Source organism: Trichechus manatus, unplaced genomic scaffold (genome assembly GCF_000243295.1).
Source record: "Trichechus manatus latirostris isolate Lorelei unplaced genomic scaffold, TriManLat1.0 scaffold00119, whole genome shotgun sequence".
NCBI classification, from domain to species: Eukaryota; Metazoa; Chordata; class Mammalia; order Sirenia; family Trichechidae; genus Trichechus; species Trichechus manatus.
The window spans coordinates 1,542,156-1,563,129 of NW_004444055.1; the positions used below are offsets into that span (position 1 = coordinate 1,542,156).

Sequence of the window (20,974 nt, forward strand, 5' to 3'; positions counted from 1 at the left end):
GAAGAGTGTGCCTCTTAGTCAAGTAGATACAAGAGACTAAATGGGCAGCTTCTGTCCAGAGGTGAGATGGGAAGGCAGACAGAGTTAGGAGCTGGTTGAATGGTCATGGAGTATCAGCGACGGAAAGCAGGAGTGTGCTGTCGCAGAATGGGGTGAGCAATTAGGGTCTCATAACAATGTATGTATAAAAAATTTTGTATGGGAGACTAACTTGAAATGTAAACTTCATTTAATTACAACAATAAAAAAAAAATCTCTCTCACAGAATTGTTGTAAGGGCTGAATGAGTTAATATATGTAAGTTGCTTAAAAGAGTGCCTGGCACATTATAAATGTTTTAATAGTGTTATTGGTACTTATTACATTTTTGTGAATTCCGAAGCACTAAAGGTTATTTAGATAGTAGCTACCTAAAAAAATTAAGTAATTTATGAGTAATTTAGCACCATCAAGGCATTCATAAGAAGAAAATTAAGTTTTTCTGTCTTCAATAATAAGGAATAATCTAAAAACACAATTTAGGTACAATTCTACTGGTACTTTCTTAACCCTCTACTACTTGGATGATTTTTAATGTTTGGTTGTTTAATTCATCTACATTTTTTACATACATATGGTGTCAAATAAAAATTAAAGTATATATTTTCCAAACAAGTTTATATATTAACCACGTACTGAGTAATCCACCCACTTCCCCATTGTTTGGATATGCCATCTGTCATGGACTGAATTGTGACCCCCAAAAAATATGTGTAGCAACCTGGTTAGGTCATGATTCCCAGTATTGTACGGTTGTGTAATCTGATGTGATTTCCTTATGTGTTGTAAACTCTATCACTATGATGAGGTTATATGTGATCTCCTTATGTGCTATAAATTCTATCACAGTGATGAGGTTATACTGATGAGGTTTACAAGATTAGATAGTGTCTTGATCCAATCTCTTTTAAGATATAAAAGAGAGAAGGGAGCAGAGACACACGGGAACCTCATACTACCAAGAAGGCAATGCCAGGAGCAGAGCACGTCCTTTGGACCTGAGATTCCTGCGCAAAGAAGCTCCCAGAGCAGGAGAAAATCAATTGATGACACAGACCTTCCTCCAGAGATGACAGAGAAAGTGTTCCCCTGAACTGATGCCCTGAATTTGGACTTGTAGCCTGCTGGACTGTGAGAGAATAAACTTCTAATAAACTTCTCTTTGTTAAAACCATCCACTCATGGTACTTCTGTTAGAGCAGCACTAGATGACTAAGCCACCATCTTTATCATAAATTAAGTTCTCATATACGCATGGGTCTGCTTCTGGGCCTCTATGACCTGTTTTCCTAATCCTGTACCATTATCACCATGTTTTAATTACTTTTGTTTCATAGTATGTTTTCAGAGTTGGCTGGACAATTTTCTCCCATATTTTTTTTTCCTCCCAAATTTTCTTGGCTATTCTTGCATATTTACTCATCCATACTAATTCTGAGATTGGCTTGTCAGGTCCTATTAAATTCCTTTCACACAACATCCAGTTCCAGCCAGGGAGGAGTAGTGGTATCAAATTTACTCCCCCTACAATCATACATGGACAAAATATATGAGGTAATTGTTTTTAGCATGGACATGAGACAGCACAGAGTTGTGAATCTTGAGAGTTGGGAAACACATCTATCCCAGATTTCTGCTTGGGGGCACTTTCTTTTTTTATTTTACTTTAGATGAAGGTTTACAGTACACATATTGTTTTATGACAATGGTTAACAACCCCAAAACATGTCAACACTGTCCCTTCCCAACCTTGGGCTCCCTATTACCAGCTTTCCTGTCCCCTCCTGCCTTCTAGTCTTTGTCCCTGGACTGTTGTGCCCCATTAGTCTCGTTCTACTTTATGGGGCTGTCTAATCTTTGACTGGAAGGTGAGCCTTGGGAGTAACTTCATTACTGAGTTAAAAGGGTGTCCAGGGGCCATACTCTCGGGGTTTCTCCAGTCTCTGTCAGGCCAGTAAGTCTGGTCTTTTTTTATGAGTTAAAATTTTGTTCTACATTTTTCTCCAGCTCTGTCCGGGACCCTCTGTTGTGATCCCTGTCAGAGCAGTCAGTGGTGGTAGCCGGGCACCATCTAGTTTACTGGACTCAGCCTAGCGGAGGCCATGGTAGTTGTAGTCCATTAGTCCTTTGGACTAATCTTTTTGGGGGCACTTTCTAAACCATGGCACAAGGAAGTACAGCCCAAGGAAAGAGAAGCAGTCTTTCTGGGCAGAGGAAACAGAAATTAGAATACAAAAATGCTAAAGGGGCTAGAATTTTCAGGGAGGGTACAAGAGAAGAGGGAGCTATGAAGAGCAGAAGCCCCAAAATTCTGCCTAGGAGTCTCCTTGAGTCTTTGGTCAAATACAAAGCTTTGTGCGCACAGGGCAACAGTCCACGAGGCTTGGCAAAGAAGAATTACAGGGAGGTTGTGAGCTGACTCCAATATAATCTCTAGGGGGAAGAATTGGAATGTAACAGCTGACTGATGCTTTACATACATTAACTTGTTTAATAATCTACACAATAACTCTATGAAGAAGATACTTTCATTATCCCTATTTTACAGGGGAACAGATAGGTTAAGTCATGAGCCCAGGATGACAAGCTACTGAGCTCATGCTTTTAACCACTATTCTATGCTGCCTCTCTGCTGAAACTAATTGACTGGACTGTGTCACCTGAAAGATACTGTGTCAACAGAGAGGAGGCATCAAGCTACGGCAAGAGATAAAGAGCAAGAGCTAGTCATCATATCTCCAGCCTGGCCCAGGAGAGAGGGTATTTGACCCAAAGAACTGATCATTTAGTTTTCCTGGCAAGTCTATGTAGAAGAGATGGGCCCATCTCAATATCCTAACCTGAAAAAGCTATCCAAAAAGATTTTTTTCAACAAACTCCCTTGCTTCAGTTCCAGAGCCCATTGGGCAGCCTTTTGATTATATTCTGACTTTGATAAAAAGGAAGAAGGCCCTGACTGAGGGTTGAAAATGTTTGACTCCCCTTGAAAATTAGTATTGGCATTATAAATAAGTAAACTGGCATCCGGTTTTTATTTCAGATACTCCTATATTTATCAGTCATGACTCAGTTCCCCCTGGGCTCTCTCACCTCTGATTATACGATCAAAACTGGGTTTCTGGTTCGGCAGACCTTTGGAAGAGAGTCCTAGACTACAACGACCCCACAAAGGCTAAGTTCTTACAGGAAGTTGCACAAATATTCTGGGAGGCTGGACCTGAGTAGTCACTGGACCCTCTAGACGTTGGTCTTAACTCTGTCTTGTTCTCTAACTGCATAAAATGAGCAAGAAAAGAGATTATAGTAAACGTGTGAGAAAGAATCTGTAATAATGTTGTGGAGCGTGTATATCAAAAGTTGCCAAGAAGATGAAATCCTTACTCATTAAATTTAACCAAATTATTGTATCAAAGAAAGACCTCCAGAATGGTCTGTACAGAATTTCACATGAATCATTCGCTCTGAATAGTAAGAAACCAAGTGATTAAATAAACAAACAAAACAAACCTCAGAACCACAACCTACTAACAAGATAAATACATTCTATTAAGACCACGTGTGCTGAGCATACAAATTATCAATCTGAACAGAGTTCACCAAAACAGACAGTGAAGCAGTGAAGCAATGTAAGAATTCTCCATGCATAACAGGCATGTAAAATATCCCTGGATCTTTAATATAAAAGATCCACAAAATGAATCTTCCCTGAAGAGCCCATGAAAACTCCCAACAGAGTCTACCTCCACCTTAGAAGTCAACCTAAGCCTACTCATGAACTTTTCATTGTTTCATTCAACCTACATACTTGCACCACTTCTCTGAGCCTTCTCCACCCCAGTAACTAACATCCTACAGTATATGACTCAGCCTCGAACACTCTCCCAAAGCAGAGATGCCCCCCTGACTCCACATATAAAAAAGCACCTCTCACCTACAAATCATATAAGGTAACAAGAAGAGGAGGCAGAGATCTATCATCTAGTTGACTGAAAATGTTGTTCTTCCTTTTCAGTTCAAGGGAAGAAAGCTACATCTGTCTGTTATCTTACATGATTTATATCCAGAGCGCTTATCGCTAATGCATTTGTTTACTGTCTGCTTCCATTCAGTAGAGGAATCTCCAGGATTGTGGGAATGTTGTCTGTTTTACTTCCTGTGGTATCCACAAAATTTATAGAACAGTCCCTGGTAAGAGCATACAATATGAATAAACTACTTGTAATTCAAAGTCTCATAGGGAAGAGAGACCTAAGCCGACAGAGACCATACAAACAGGGCAATGTGGTGGCATAAAGGAATTGGGGAGCAGCTCAGCATGAGAGAGTGAGAAACATTTCTGGGAGAAAGAAATGCAGAGTAGGATGGTGAAGAGTTGGTAGAGGAAGGGGGACACTCCAGGGATGGAAAGCAGCATGAGGAAAGGCACAGAGCATAAAAGAGCACTGCACGCTTGGGGGACGCTGTATGGCTGCAATAAGGTGAGGGGTGAAAAGGACAAAAGGCAAGAATGAATAGGGAGGCAGAGTATACACAACAGAGCAAGGAGTCACTGACAGGCTTCAAGCTGAGGAACAGCTTGACCAGATTTGCATTTCATAAAGGTCATGCTGAAGGCAATATTGGGATGAATGTAAATCTATAGTCAGGGACAACATTTAGATTACTATGAAAGTCTCCTCAAGAGCTGACAATGCTGAAACTAAGGCAGTAGTGTTGAGAATGGAGATAAAACAAGTGGCAGGGGTGCACATCACTAGATATCACTGGATATGAAGATAACTCCCACTTTTTCAAAGCTCTGCTACACTATTACTTCCTATGAAAAGCATCATTTTTTTTAAAGCAAAGGGATTTTTTTTTTAAGACTTATGTCTCTCTCTCTTTCTCTCTCTCTCTCTCTCTCTCACACACACACACACACACACACACACTCACTAATTTGAGACATGGCTAGATCCTGAAGCTAAGCTATGTGATTAGACAACAATTCAGCCTGTCTTCATCTCACAGCTGTTCTTCTCTCAATCAGCATTGTTCTCAGGTCAGTTCTTTGCCCACCATGTCCCTCAGTCGATATAAGTTTAAATAAGCCTAAAGAAAGCAATCCCAGAGGAAAGTTCTGCAGGTCCAGTAAGAGTGCTGGAATTGAGACTCACTAACTTCTACAGGAGGGTGACATTCTATTCCTGATGGCCAAGCCTGAGCAGAATGCCTACTGCTGGAGACAGGACCACTCCAGTTCATAATGTTCAGAGGGAAAGTGGGAGAGAACTGGCTCCTCAACGAAAACTCAGGTGTCGCTACCAGAAAAAAGGAGAATTGGATGCTAAGCAAACAAAAGTGACAGAGTTCCACCATAGCTTTCTACCCTTGAATTGAAAAGGGAGGACAACATTTTTAACCTACTAGATGATAGACCTCTGCCTCCTCTTCTTAGTGACATCATTTCATAAATAAATATAAATTATTTGACCAGCCACTTGGGGACCACCACACATCAACTCCTTAAGCCCGAAACCAAAACCCTGGCTGTCAAGTTGATTCTGACTCCTATAGGGCAGAGGAGAACCGTCCCATAGGGTTTCCAAGGCTGTAATCTTTATGGAAGCAGACTGCCATATCTTTCAGTTAGCAGCTGAGTGCTTAACCACTGAGCCACCACTTGTCACCTTCTTAGATAATAAAGTAAGTCAGATTACATAATATCTTTAAAATTTTAACACAAATGAGATGTCCAACGATGATGACGAGGATGATGGCTAAGATTTATATAGTAATTATTATGCGGGAGGCACTGTCCTAATTTTACAGGTAAGAAAACTGAGGCGCTGAGAAATTAGGTAACTTCCCCAAGGTCACTCAGCTAATAGGTGGCAGGGCTGGGATTTTAACCTATAGATTTAGGTCCAGAGTCTGTATTCTTAACCACATTACTATATGGCAGATATAGAAATAATACTGAGATGGCCAGAGCCAAAAAGTGGCTGAGATCTTTAGAAGAAAGAAAAAATAAAAGTATGACTTCCTATCTACCCTCTTTTTTTATTCTCATAATTCTCATTACCATAGATTTTTAATCAACATCTCCTGAGCAACAATGTCCTATTGAGAGCAAAAACAGTGGTTAACGGTGTGGGCAGTAAGGCAAGACATGCAGGCCCAGGCTCAAACTTCTACTTCACCACATCCTACTTGGGGACACCTAGGTACATTATTTCACACAGCAGACATGCACCAGGTGGCTGCAGGGTTCACAGCTATTTCCCCAGTGACCACATCTACACCATACCCTCTTCTTGTGAGAACTGTTCCTCCTCTCTATCCCCACTGTCGGCACATGAGGTTTATGCCCCTTGTTGTGGGTTGAACTGTATACCCAAAAAGATAAGGTGAAGTCCTAACCCTTGGTACCTGTGAATGTGACATGATTTGGCAACAGGCTCTTTGCAGATGCAATCAAGTTAAGATGAGGTCATACTAGTGTCCTTATAAGAAGCAGAGACACAGAAACAGACACACAGGGAGAACCACATGATGACGAAGGCAGAGATTGGAGTAAGGAATGCCAGGGATTGCTGCAACCATCAGAAGCTGGAAGAGGTTCTGGAGGGAACATACTGCTGCTGGCACCTTTATTTCGAACTTCTAGCTTCCAAAACTGTGAGTGAATAAATTTCTGTTGTCTTAAGCCACCAGTTTGTAGTACTTTGTTGAGGCAGCCGTAGAAAACTAATATACCCCCTCGTCCCTGGACAAGTGTCTTAGTCATCTAGTGCAGCTGTAACAGAAATAATACAAGTGGATGGCTTTAACAAAAAGAAATTTATTCTCTCACAGTCTAGTAGGCTACAAGCCCAAATCCAGGGCGTCAGCTCCAGGGGAAGGCTTTCTCTGTCGGCTCTGGAGGAAGGTCCTTGTTATCAGTCTTCCCTTGGTCTGGGAGCATCTCAACACAGGAACCTCAGGTCCAAAGGACACGTGCTCTGCTCCCGGCACTGCTTTCTTGGTGGTATGAGGTCCCCCACTCTCTGCTTGCTTCCCTTTCCTTTTATCTCTTTTATAAAAGGTGGTGCAGGCCACACCCCAGGGAAACTCCCTTTACATTGAATCAGGGATGTGACCTTAGTAAGGGTATTACAACCCCACCTAATCCTCTTTAACATAAAATTACAATCACAAAATGGAGGACAACCACCAGTACTGGGAATCATGGCCCCACCAAATTGATACACACATTTTTGGGGGGACATAATTCAATCCATGACACCAAGGTAATTGGTCTAAGCCAGAAATTGGACCTAAACCACAGTATCTCACTGTCTTGTGAAGGAGTGGGCATGAGACCCAAGCCAGGCCATTGTCACCCCTGGTCTTTTCTAACAGGAGCCAAGGGAGAAGCTTTTCCTCTCTGGTCACAAAGCTGTTAGGACTTAACCCTGGAGCTAGTAGTGGCCTCAGCATCAGGGTGTTTGAGAGAATGAAGTTGGCAATGTAGAGAGACCCAGAGACAAGATACAGAGAGAGACCTGATGGTATTCAAGTTCCAGGCTCTTGTGTCCTGCTGCTTATTCCACGGTTATCAAATACGTCAGCCAATCAACCATCATGAGGAAGGAAAAAGAATTTAAATTTCTGTCGCTTTCAACTGAGTTTTTAAATGAGCCCTAACTTTAACACTCCAAATTCCAGTTTCCTTATCTGCAAAACGGGAAAATAAAATAACAGCCCTTCCATTACAGGGCACATCTGATGGTGAAATGAGATATGTGCATAAGTCCATTAGCAGTGTATTTTAGGTATAGGAAGGGATCCAGGGCTGTTAGCTGACAGTTGACAATAACACCTACAAAAGCACTTGTCTACCAACAGATTATTGCTAGAGATCCTGGAGTCACTCTTAACCCTTCTCTTTCTCTATCGTAACCAATGTGAGAGCAAATACTATTGATTATAACTTCAAATTATATTTAGAATCTAACCACTTCTCACAATCTCCTCTGCCACCACCCTGGTCCAAGCCGGGACTTGAACTACTACAACAGCCTCCTAACAAGGTCTCCCTGCTTTTGCCCCAACCTCCAACAGTCTACTCTCCACACAGCAGTCAGAGTGATCTCATTAACATGTAGACAGAGAGCTCATGACACTACTCTGATGAACACGCTCCAATGTCACCTCATCTGACTCAGGGTATATACCAGAGCCTTTCCTGACCTGGCCCCAGTTTCCCTCGGAGCCTCTTCCCTCCTCCCCTGCGCTCTGATCCACATCAGCCTCTTGCTCTTCCTCAAACATGCCACCTCGCTCCTATCTCAGGGCTTTTAGACTTGTTTCTCTGCCCAGGACACCCCTTTTTCAAATTTCTTCAAGCCTCACTTCCTCCTCTCCTTTGGGTGACTCAACGGTCACTCTCTCCGTGAGGCAGTCTCTCACCATCCTATTTAAAATGGCAGCCCCCTTCCTAACTCAGCTCTATTATTCTCCATAACACTTACCACCATCTGACCTACTATATCATATCTATTTTCCTATTTGCTTATTGTCTGTCTCCCCTCTCTAGAATGTAAGCTCCATGAAAGCAAGGGTTCTTGACAGTTTTGTTTACTACTATGTTCCCAGGCCATAGCAGGCACACAATAAACATTTGATGAATGAATGCATTCTACCTCAATCCTCTTTTCTGGAGGTTACAGGTTAACATGAACTTCAGTCAAAAAAAGTGGAAATCTTACTATGAAATTTTTTGCACTTACTTGGCACAGCGTACCCAGTGTGTATGGCGGTACAAGGAATATAAGAAGCGCTGGCGGTACATGTTCCATACTTTGATTGATTTGTCTTCAGAAGCTGTAGCTAGAAACTGTCCATCAGCCGAAAAGTCCACACTTCGAACAGGGGCAGTGTGAGCTTTAAATTCAGAGGATTTCCCCTTCCTAGAAATGAACAGTTTCATATTTATAACTCATTTGATTTCATTATAACCAATATCTAATCAACTTTGAAACTTAAAATGGCTGAACTCTTGTAAACACTAACAAAGGTGTTAAAAGGTGGTGTTGCAGTATACTTTTCCTCAATATTGTTTCAAACTGGTTTTGAGACTTAAAGTATACTTAACAAGAAAGGCCCTGGCTGACCCCACCCTGACATTCATTTGCAGTTTTGATTTTAACTGAAAGCTAGCAAAATAGTATTTTGAATGGATTTCTACCATATATTTTAAGTTCCTGTTTTTCCTCTACAAATAGGAGGATACAATTTGAAGAACTTAGAACACAGAAAAGCTAAAATCAATGAAATCTAGCTGTGTGAAGTTAGTCTGGATTGGGAAAGAGGAAACATTCTATATGCCATTTGCCTCTATATAGAATGACCCCAGGGATCTGGCTTTCTAGTCCCCACCTACATTTCCATTCACCAGTAATGAGAACTGAGACACCTTCAGGGTATCCCTAAGACCTCCTTCACCTCTAGGCCCTATCTTACACTCACAAGCAAAACAAAGGATAAATAGGAATAGCATACTGTACTTTAATTCACAACACCTTGAAATTTCAGATAGTTTTTTTTTTTTTTTTCCCCTCAGCAAAGGAAAAGGGATGGAGAAAATAATGTGAGACATTTGAGGAGAAGATGCAGAAAGATTGTTAATTATTTAGGGGCAGGCTAGATAGCATTGGAGTTATAAGGCGACATTTGGGAAATACTACTTTGTGTTAGTCTTTCTCAAAGCACTTTCACCTTTCACTATACTTGGGATTTAGCTTTTTTTTTTTCCATTTAGAAACCTGTATTTATACTAGCGATACTTTATGGGGAAAACTGCCATAAGCACTTGAAAAAAGAACAGGAAACAGAATTTAGTCCGACACAATACATCCGTCTCAGATTTGCAAATGTTCACACTGACTTCCCACATACCCACACCTCATCCTGCATTGCTACACCTTGGTTTTTCGTAGCAACATCTGCCCATCTCTAAGCATGGAAGTCACACTCAACTACCCCCTCCTTCCTTCCTCCTGCATCCAGTCAACAAACCATATCGTTTTCACTTCCTAAATATCTTTTGAATCCCTATGCCTTCTATGCCAGTGATACTCGTCTCAATGTGGATATATCCTCATCACTCTTCACCTAGATTATTGCAAAAGCTTATTATCTGGTCTTCCTGCTCTAATCGTTTACCCACTCCTCCCCCCAGTCACCTATATACTGGGCTTATGGCCTTGCTAAAAGTGTAGCTCCAAGCATGTAAATCCCAGAGTAAATGGGTCACTGGCTCCCCTCCACATAAGCACAATCCTCAAGCTCCTTGATGAGGCTTCTTGCCACTACCTGAACTTTGTGCTCTCAGAACAATCACAGTGCTTCAATCACATCTTTGCCTGTGTAGTTATTGCTTTCTCAGCCTGCACTACTTCTCCCACCCCCAAGCTCCCCAGACCAACTTGGACAGGCTGAATTGCTTTCTATCTGTTACATCTATTAGGATTACTACATTGTGCAGTGATTTTTTTTTTTTAAATAGGCCAGTTTCTCTCCTATTAAACGGTAAGTTTTTTGAGGAAAGGGATGATGATTTATTATCATTGTAAGCCAGCATCTAGCACAATGTCAGGCATGTAAGAGCTCAATACATTGTGTTGAATTCCACTAGGGAGGGGCAATACTTAACAACCTGGCTTACCCTTCCAGTAGAAGGCAAAGGTGACTTTATCATAAATTTCCATCACCTGGTATATGATTTACACCAAGAATAACCTCTCAATATTAATCAATATTTTTTAAAAAATTAGGAGGCAGCATTCAGGAACTAGTTCAGTGAGGTTTCAAGGGAGATTTCTATGAGTAAAAGTTAAGGGTACAGTTTGGCCTGAATTCAAGTATAAGGCCTGGAAAAAGCATATAAAAAAGACTTGGCATTCACAATGACCAGGAAGCCAAGAGACAAACAGTATCATCAAAACCTGCCTTGCTCTTCAGCTCTACACTCTACACTCCAGCAGGCTAACCTGCTTGCCTTCTTTCTGAAAAGCTCTCCTTCATTCACCTGGAAGCCGGCCTAACCATTATATCCTGTCCCACCAGGAAGCATGTAAGAAACTGAGATATGAGCGCATTGTTTGCTGAGCTGATAGTTAACTAATTCCTAGTTTCTCACCTTGCCTTGTGTAGGCTCTCTGCCTCATACCTGTTTACCTGCCTTCTCAGCCCAAATTCTCTTGATCTCCTACTGTGAGTAACTCCTAGGCCAGGCCTGCTACCATACTTTCTCCCTCTTGTCCTTTCTTAGCCTTCCAGCTATCAGCTATGGTGTTTGTCTGCAAATATGGGTGCCAAGAATTCCTCTTATCCCTGTGCACTCTTCCCCTTGGGAGGTGGGTTCTGTCTGTTTCCCTCCCTTTGAGTCTGGGCTGGGACTGTGACTTACTTTGACCAAAGAGAATGTGACAGAAGTGACACTGTGCAAGTTTCAGGCCTAGCCTTTACAAGACCCATCAGCTTTTGCTTTTACTCTCCTGGAACTCAGCTACCATGCTGTAAGGAAGCGCAGGTTACCCTGCTAAAGAGAGGGCACATGGGGAACTAATGTGCCCAGGCAACAGCCAGCACAAAGGCCCCAGGCATGTGACTAAGGCCTTGGACCAGTCCAGTCCAGGCCAGCTGCCAGTTTAATGGAGCTGAATGAGTAATCTCAATCAACACCAAATGGGGCAGAAGTACCATTCAGACAACCTAGAAAATTGTGAGAAGCAATAGTTATTATTTTAAGCTACTAAGTTTTGGAGATTGTTATGCAGCAGTAGATAACAGACACATGAGCTTCATTCCCATCTCCATTCCCACGAATGCCCTGGTCCCACTATGACATATTAGGAAGAGAAACTAGAGACATCTGCAAAAGCCTAATTGTTGCACTTAGATTAGCTAGCACAAATTAATGAGGAGTGTGCTTTTAGCCCATCTGCCCTTGCACAGTTTGTTCACTGAGATTTCCTTGAATTAGTAATGGGGGCTGAGGCTGCACTGTGCTGAAGACAGCAAAAACACTAGGCCCAAATTCTCAAAGTTAAGAATTTTGGAAAATGCTTCTCCTCTTGGACCCAAAACCAATCTCTTCACCCTACAATTTCCCTCTATACTGCCACCCACTTTATCATTATAACACGTCAAGTCTTTTCAATAGTTTTTACTACCATCAGGATAATGTCCAGATTTCTCAGCATGGGACTTCCCTTGTATGGTGGCAGAAAAAAGTGCCCAGCAGCAGGGGAATGCCCCATACACTTTCTTTCATTGGGGAGTGCTTGGGCCTGTTCAATTACATACCTCAAATTAAATCCCGTTACAATCAGAGTCACAGAAAATACTCAAATTCTCATCCTCTTAAGTTTTTATAGGGGGAATGATGTGATGTATGGGATTTGTTCTAAAAATACTCCAGCCAAAAAAAAAAAAAAATGGGGGGGTAGATGAAACAAGATTGGAAGCATACTGATAATTGTTGAGGCTAGATAATGGGTATGCTGAGGTAGGGGGGAATCACTGTGCTATTCATTCTATTTTCGTGTATGTTTGAAAATTTACATAATTAAAAAGTTTAATTTTTTGTTATTATGGATCAATAATTGCTTAAATTACATGGGCTATTACCTAAGATTTGAACAGCCTCTTTAAAATGCAACAATTTATAGTTTTGTCAGAAATCTTTCTTAACAAGAAAATTCTAGAGCCCAGTAATAAGTGATACTAATCAAAGACTAGTTCTGGTATACAGGTTTTAATAGGAATCTAAGGGTTCCTAAAGGATCCATGAATGGGCATTAGGAGGCTAAGAATCCCTCTAAAATATTAAAATTTTGGTTATATACGTACATGTCTATCTTTCTGAGGAGACAGTCTAAAGCTTACATCAGATTTATAAAAGAACTGGTAAACACCACCTCTTAAAAAAACTTAAGACATACTAAGCATATTTCCATAGTTAGAAACCATTTCAAATAGAAGACATAATTATAAGTTAAAGATGAGGAAAAAAATTATATGGAATAGTTAGACTTTACAAGAAGAATAGCAGTACACCTTGTATGTGACTCAGATGATAGTGCAGATAATTGGGGAGTTTGGGCACTCCCGAAAAGTGTATAAGGATCAGCCAGACTCAAGCTTTCTTTCACATTTCTAAATCCAAAGCATATTGAGTGTTTTTTTTTTTTTTGTTTCTCTTACTTATCAGGAATCCAGAGTCTAACGGTCCTGTCTCGTGAGGCAGATGCCAATAAGTTTCCAACTGGAGAAAACTGCACACTGGTTACAACATCCTTGTGACCCACAAATCTGAAAGCTCTAGCTTGTGGCTTGAAATTCCATAGCATGAGAAATGTATCCCAAGAAGCAGTAGCTATCAAGAAACAGAAGAACAAAACCACTGTTTGTTAAAACACAAATGTAGACATGTCTCATTACAAGGGGCAGCATATCTAATACCAAGGCATCCAGGTAATAGAGGAGATGGGGGTTATACGGCTGACTAGCTAATGACAAAAATATTTTTAAAAGAAACCAAAAGCTACATAACTAATAAGCAAGCTTGGCTGTGTCCTGTGTACCCACAAAGCAGGATTACTGGAGCTTGTACTCAGTTAAAGCACAGTAACTACTTATTTACTAGAAGGAGGCAGCACAATATAAGAGACTACATTGGACTAGTTGTCAGCTCTGCCTCTAACTATCTGGGTGACTGGGAAAGTGACTTAACCTCTGTCATGAGGACTGAATGTTTTTCCTGAGAGGGTTGGATGAGATGATTTTTTAAACTGTTAATGTGGAAATAATTTCACACTTACAGAAAAGTTATAAAAATAATACAAAGAACACTCAGATTCACCTGTTGTTAATATTTTTGCCATCTGTTTTAAAATTTGCTCTGGTGTTCATTTATGTGTACTCGCCCCCCGCTGCTGTATACACACACCACACACACATTTTTTTTTTCTTAAACCATTTGGGAGTAAGTTGTATACACCGTGACACCTTTACTCGTAAATACTTCAGTATATTTTTCTAAGAATAAGGATATCCTCTTTTATACCCATAGCACAGTTACCAATTTTAGGAAATTTATCATTGATGTAATACTTTTATCTAATCTACCATTTATATTACCGTTTTGCCAATCGACCCAGTAATGTCTTTTACAGGTGGATAAGATGATCTTAAAAGTCTCTTTCTTCTCTGTCATTTTATGATATTCTATGATTAATAAAAGAGTCATGTGTATTAACATTAGCTTAAGGCTTTAAGAGAAGAAAAACAGACACAATCAATGGTGGAAATAAATGCCTTGAACAAAAAATTAATAATAAATGAAAGATAGATCTAACTCTTGCCTAAAAATCAAATTTTATTATATGCATGTAGCCCCAGAATAGCCCCAATAATAGGAATTAGGTTAGTGAGAATCACTAAGTCTAAATTTTAAAATGCTTAGGAAAAAGAATGCAACTTTATTAACTTCAAATATAATTAGTATTATTGTTCTAAACCAAAAACCGAACCAGTTGTTATGGAGTCGATTCCAACTCATGGCAACTCCACAAGTGTCAGAGTAGAACAGTGCTCCATAGGGTTTTCAGTGGCTGATTTTTGGGACATAGATCACCAGGCCTTTCTCCCAAGGTAACTGTGAGTGGACTTGAACCTCCCACCTTTCAGTTAGCAGCTCAGGACATTAACCATTTGCAACACCCAGGGCCTCCGAAGAAGAGAAACAGGGCCTGGCTATATAAAGTTACTGAAAGCTTTCTAAATACTTTAGCCAGAGATAAAATTCCCTTGGACTTAAGCTATGCATTATTTCCATGTAAACCAATTAAAGTGAGTTCATAAGTTTTAAGTTACAATGCTGCATACTACCCTCTTAAAAAAAAAAGTACTAGAAGTTGATGATGTCTCACCACAGCCTATCCAAATTATAAAACATTTATATCAGCACCTGAATTATCTAAAGCTAATGCAGACAACATAGGGAAAAACAATGAATTATCATATGCATTAAACTTTGGACCCTATTTTTGAGTATTATGTTGCAAACAAGACATACAGAAGCAAATAAGACACAATCCCTCCCCTCAAAGAATCACAATATACTAGGGGAGACAGATCATTAAGAACAGCTATGTGTACAGAGGATTCTTGTATATATTATCCATTCATTCACTTTGGATGGGGTGGTGAGGTGGGCCTCTCTGAGGAAGGGACACGTGAGTAGAGACCTGAGTGAAATAAGGAGCCAGGCTAAGATATGGAGAAAGAGTACTCCAGGCAGAAGGCACCCCAAATACAAAGGCTGAGACAGTAAAGCACTTCCAACAACAAAGGAACAGCAAAGAGGCCAGTGTGTCCACAGCAGAGAGGAGAGAAGGGGAGCAGTGGGGGAAGTCAGGAGGGAGGCAGACACCAGGCAAGAAGCCATGGTAAGTGGTGCGGATTTTATTCTAAGTGTAATGGGGAACCATAGAAGGATTTTGAGCAGGGGTATCTCATGATCTGATTTAAGCTTTAAAATTATCACTCTGACAATGGGGAAAAGAGATGGTCTTTTCAAGAAATGATGTTGGGATAAACAAATTATTGTACATACACACAATGGGCTATTATGCAACAATAAAGAACAATGATGAATCCATGAAACATCTCACAACATGGATGATTCTGGAGGGCATTATGCTGAGTGAAATGAGTCCATCACAAAAGGACAAGTATTGTATGAGTCCATCACAAAAGGACAAGTATTGTATGAGACCACTATTATAAAAACCCAAGAAAACATTTATACACAGACAAAAAAAAAACTTCGATGGTTATGAGGGAGGGGAAATCATTAAACAGATATTAAAAAAAAAAAACCAAACTCATCACCATCGAGTTGATTCCGACTCATAGTGACCCTATAGGACAGAGTAGAACCGCCCCATAGGGTTTCCAAGGAGCAGCTGGTGGATTTGAACAGCCGACCTTTTGGTTAGCAGCCAATCTCAACCACTGCGCCACCAGGCACAATATAGTGGAAGTCAGCACAACCTGACCAAGGCAAAGCTACAAAAGCTTCCTAAACACATCCAAACACCTTGAGGGACCAAGTCATTGGGGCTTCAGGGGACACCTAGGTCAACTGACATCACATAGTTTATAAAGAAAATGATCTACACCCTACTTCGGTGAGTAGCGTCTGAGGTCTTAAAAGCTTGAGAGTGGCCATCTAAAATACATCTATTGGTCCCATCATGTTCAGAGCAAAGGAGAATGAAGAAAACCAAAGACACAAGCAAAACATTAGTCCAAGGGACTAATGAACCACATGAACCACAGTCTCCGCCCGAGCCCAGAAGAACTAGATGGTGTCTGGCTACCACCAACAACTGCTTTGACAGCGATCACAATAGAGGGTCCCAGACATAGCGGGAGAAAAATGTAAAACAAAACTCTATTTCACAAAAAAAAACCCCTCAAATTTCCTAGTCTGACAGAGACTGGAAGAATCCACAAGACTATGGTCCCTGAACACCACACTAACTTAAAACTGAAGCCACTTCTAAAGCCCACCTTTCATCCAAAGTTAGACAGGCCTATGAAACAAACAATAAGACATGTGAAGAATGTGCTTCTTAGTTCAATCAAGTATACGAGACCAAACGGGCAACACCTGCCCAAAAGGAAAGACAAGAAGGCAGGAAGGGACAGGAAACCTGGATGAATGGACATGGGGAACCTGGGGTATAAAGGGAAAGGGGGAGAGTACTGACACATTGTGGGGATTGCAACCAATGCCACAAAACAATCTGTGTATAAATTTTTGAATGAGACACTAATTTGCACTGTAAATTTTCAACTAAAATACAGTAAAATTTAAAAAAATGCAATCAATATCACTGAACAATTTGATAGAAATTGTCAAATGGGAACCTAATTTACTGTGTGAGCATTCACCGAAAACACAATAAAATATTATTTTAAGAAAAAAATGATGTTGGGTCAACCAGATATTCATAAGGAAAAAAGTGAATCTTGACTTCTACACTTTATACCATACACAAAAAGTAATTCCATATAAGTGTAAAGTTTAAATCTGAAAGGTAAAACAATAAACTTTTAGAAGAAAATGGGAGAATATCTTCATGACTTTGGGTAGGTGAAGATTTCTTAAAACATTGAAACAAAAGGTACTAACTATACAGGAAAAGCAAGATAATTTGTGCTACACTAAATTAAGAAACGTTCATCAAAAGACAACAATAAGGAGACGGAGCCAAGATGGCAGAGCAGTCAGATGCTTCCGATGGTTCCTCTTACAACAAAGACTAGAAAAAAAAAGTGAATCGATTATATATGATAATATAGGGGCTCTGAACATCAAAGGCAAAGTTGAATCAGACTGAGTGGCAGGGGAGGAAGAGATGGTTCGGAAGCAGCGAGGGGTTGCCACACCTGACCTGGCGGGAGCCAGAGCCCTTCAGCTCGGATCAGCTCAGGGTGCGCGGTGAGGCAAGCAAGTGGCACTTGAGAGGCACTTTCCACATGGGAGAGACCCAGCGGCAGACAGTGTACTCAGCCATTCAGAGCCAGTGAGAACCAGCCATTGATCGAGGAAAGATAAGTACTTGCATATGGCCTACCGCAGGGATCAGAAACACTCCCCTTAAGGAAAAAACTCTCTTCCATTTACCTCCCTGTTCCCAGCTCTGCACTGGGTCCGCGATGGCTTCAGCAATTGCCGAGTCCCCTGGGCCGGAAGTAGGACCCATCTCATGCCCTGAACAATTCTCCCGCCCTTGGAGAGGGAACAACTTAACAAACGGGGAAACAATAATCTGCCAGCTCACCTAAACCAGGAACTCAGGGTAAGCACAGCTCCTTTGCCTAGGCACAGGCATAAGGGATCCACGGACTTTGAGTGCCTTTCCCCCTGCATAGACTTGTATGGGCCCAACTCAACAGCATAGGCCCTCATTACCACAGTACAACAGGGTATATACCTAAAGTCTAACTTCAACTGTTTCACCTGTGAAGTGGCAGATTCGTGACATTTGACACTGCTCTGCCCATTAACCAGGGTCTGCACCTACCCACATCAGGGGGGCTGAGGACTGGAGGCTCCACTCACACCACCTAGCCACCTGCAACAGGGGCCCAAAGATAAGAGCTGCCCCCTAGTCCTTACAGCCAACAACACTGGGTGCTCATAGTCTGGCTGCAAAACCCACCCACCTACATGCTCTAGGGAACAGGGACATGCTTTCCTCCCAGACACTCGGGGGCAGCCATCGCCCCCCTGCCTTGTTCAGAGTGTATTCCCCTGCTGCAGCTGGATGCCTGTGCCTACACCAATCACCCACGCCTGTCTAGGACTGCAGGTGAGAGCCTGCACCACACTTGGTGGCTGACTACTTGGACAACTGAGCTGAACGCATACACAAAGAGTGGGCGGAATCCTGAGCTCACATACTTAGTGGCACGTCTGGCAACCTGGTGGCAGGATGTTGGAGCTTTGAGGGCGCCAGTGATGGGGCTAGCTCACATGAGCAGCCAATCTGGGCATATATAAATAAAACAAAACAAGAAGCTAGGACACAGTAAGCAAACATAAATAAATATACTAACATATTGATGGCTCAGAGACAACAGTCAATATCAAATCACATAAACAGGCAGACCATGATGGCTTCAGCAAGCTTCCAAAATAAAGAATCTAGAAATTTTCCAGAGGAAGAAAATTTCTTGGAATTAACAGATGTAGGATACAAAACATTAATATACGGAACTCTTCAAGAGATCCGGAAGGAAATCAGTAAAAATGTAGAATACTCAATATAGGAACTTAAGAAGACTAGAGAAGAGCATAATGACAAATTTAACAGGCTCCAAGAATCCACAGAGAGACAGCAACCATAAATCCAGAAGATTAACAAGAAAATTTCAGAATTAGACAGCTCAACAGAAAATCCTAGGAGTAGAATTAAGGCAATGTAAGTCAGAATTAGTGAGACTGAAGATAAAGCACTTGACAACAACTTATTTGAGGAAAAATCAGACAAAAGGATTTAAAAAAACAAAGAAAACCTAAGAATTATGTGGGACTCTATCAAGTGGAATAACCTACAAGTGACTGGAGTACCAGAACGGGGGAGGATAACAGAAAATACAGAGAGAATTGTTAAAGATTTGTTAGCAGAAAACTTCCCTGATATCGTGAAAGATGACAAGATATCTATCCAAGATGCTCATCGAACCCCACATAAGGTAGATCCCAAAAGAAACTCACCAAGACATATTATAATCAAACTTGCCAAAACCAAAGATAAAGAGAGAATTTTAAGAGGGGCTAGGGATAAACAAAAAGTCATCTACAAAGGAGAGTCAATAAGAACAAACTTGGACTACTCGGCAGAAACAATGCCGGCAAGAAGACAATGGGATGACATATATAAAGCCTTGAAGGAAAAAAACTGCCAGCCAAGAATTATATATCCAGCAAAACTGTCTCTCAAATATGATGGCGAAATTAGGGCATTTCCAGATAAACAGAAGTTAAGGGAATTTGCAAAAACCAAACCAAAATTACAACAAACACTAAAGGGAGTCCTCCAATAAGAAAATCAATAACATCAGATAACAACCCAAGACTAGAACACAGGACAGAGAAACCAAATATCAACCCAGATAGGGAAGTCACAAAAATAAATCAAAGCTAAAACACAGAAAATAGGGAAACAGAGATGTCAATATGTAAAAGATGACAACATTAAAACAAAAAAGAGGGACTAAAACATGTAGACATAGATTTTTCATATGCAGAGGAAGTTAAGGTGATATAAAGAAATAAAAGACTCGTTTAAACTTAGAAAAATAGGGGTAAATGTTAAGGTAACCACAAAGGAAACTAACAGTCCTACATGTCCAAATAAAAAACAAGAAAAATATAAAGACTCAGCAAATACAAAATCAACAACAATGAAAAAGATGAAAAGAAAATACATAAAAAAAAAAATGACTCACCACAGAAAATAAAATGGAACAAAGAAACTGTGAACAACACACAAAAAAAGACATCAAAATGACAGCACTAAACTCATACCTATCAATAATTACGCTGAATGTAAACGGGCTAAATGCACCAATAAAGATACAGACAGTGGCAGATTGGATTAAAAAAGCATGGTCCATCTATACGCTGCCTACAAGAGACACACTTTGACTTAAAGACACAAACAGACTAAAACTCAAAGGATAGAAAAAATATATCATGCAAACAACACTCAGAAAACAGCAGGAGTGGAAATACTAATCTCTGACAAAATAGACTTTAAAGTAAAATCTACCACAAAGGATAATGAAGGACACTATATAATGAGTAAGCAGTCAATATACCAGGAGGACATAACTATAATAAACATTTATGCACCCAATGACAGGTCTCCAAAATACATAAAACAAACTCTAACAGCACTGAAAAGAGAGAGAGACAGTTCCACAACAGTAGTAGGAGACGTCAACACACCACTTACAGTGAAAGACAGAACATCCAGAAAGAAGCTCAACAAAGACAAGGAAGAGGTAAATGCTACAATCAACCAATTTGATCTCATAGACATATACCAAACACTCCCACCCAACAGCAGGCAAGTATACCTTCTTTTCCAATGCACATGGAACATTCTCCAGAATAGACCACATAGTAGGCCATAAAGGAAGCCTTAACAAAATCCAAAGCATCATTACAAAGCATCTTTTCTGACCATAAAGCCATACAAGTAGAAACCAACAACAGAAAAAGCAAGGAAAAAAAATCAAACACATGGAAACTGAACAACACCTTGCTCAAAAACTACTGGGTTACAGAAGAAATTAAGGATGGAATAAAGAAATTCATAGA

The 20,974-nt window shown here is 40.6% G+C and overlaps 1 protein-coding gene across 1 annotated transcript in view; it reads right to left on the minus strand.

The window, feature by feature from the left end:
- POC1B (POC1 centriolar protein B) overlaps positions 1–20,974 on the minus strand; it is a 141,051-nt gene that overhangs the window by 98,515 nt on the left and 21,562 nt on the right. The window contains exons 3-4 of the mRNA XM_004384192.2: positions 13,273–13,444; positions 8,793–8,972 (exon numbers count right to left, since the gene is read on the minus strand). Coding sequence (XP_004384249.1) covers positions 8,793–8,972; positions 13,273–13,444 — 352 coding nt within the window. The remainder of the gene's footprint in view (positions 1–8,792; positions 8,973–13,272; positions 13,445–20,974) is intronic.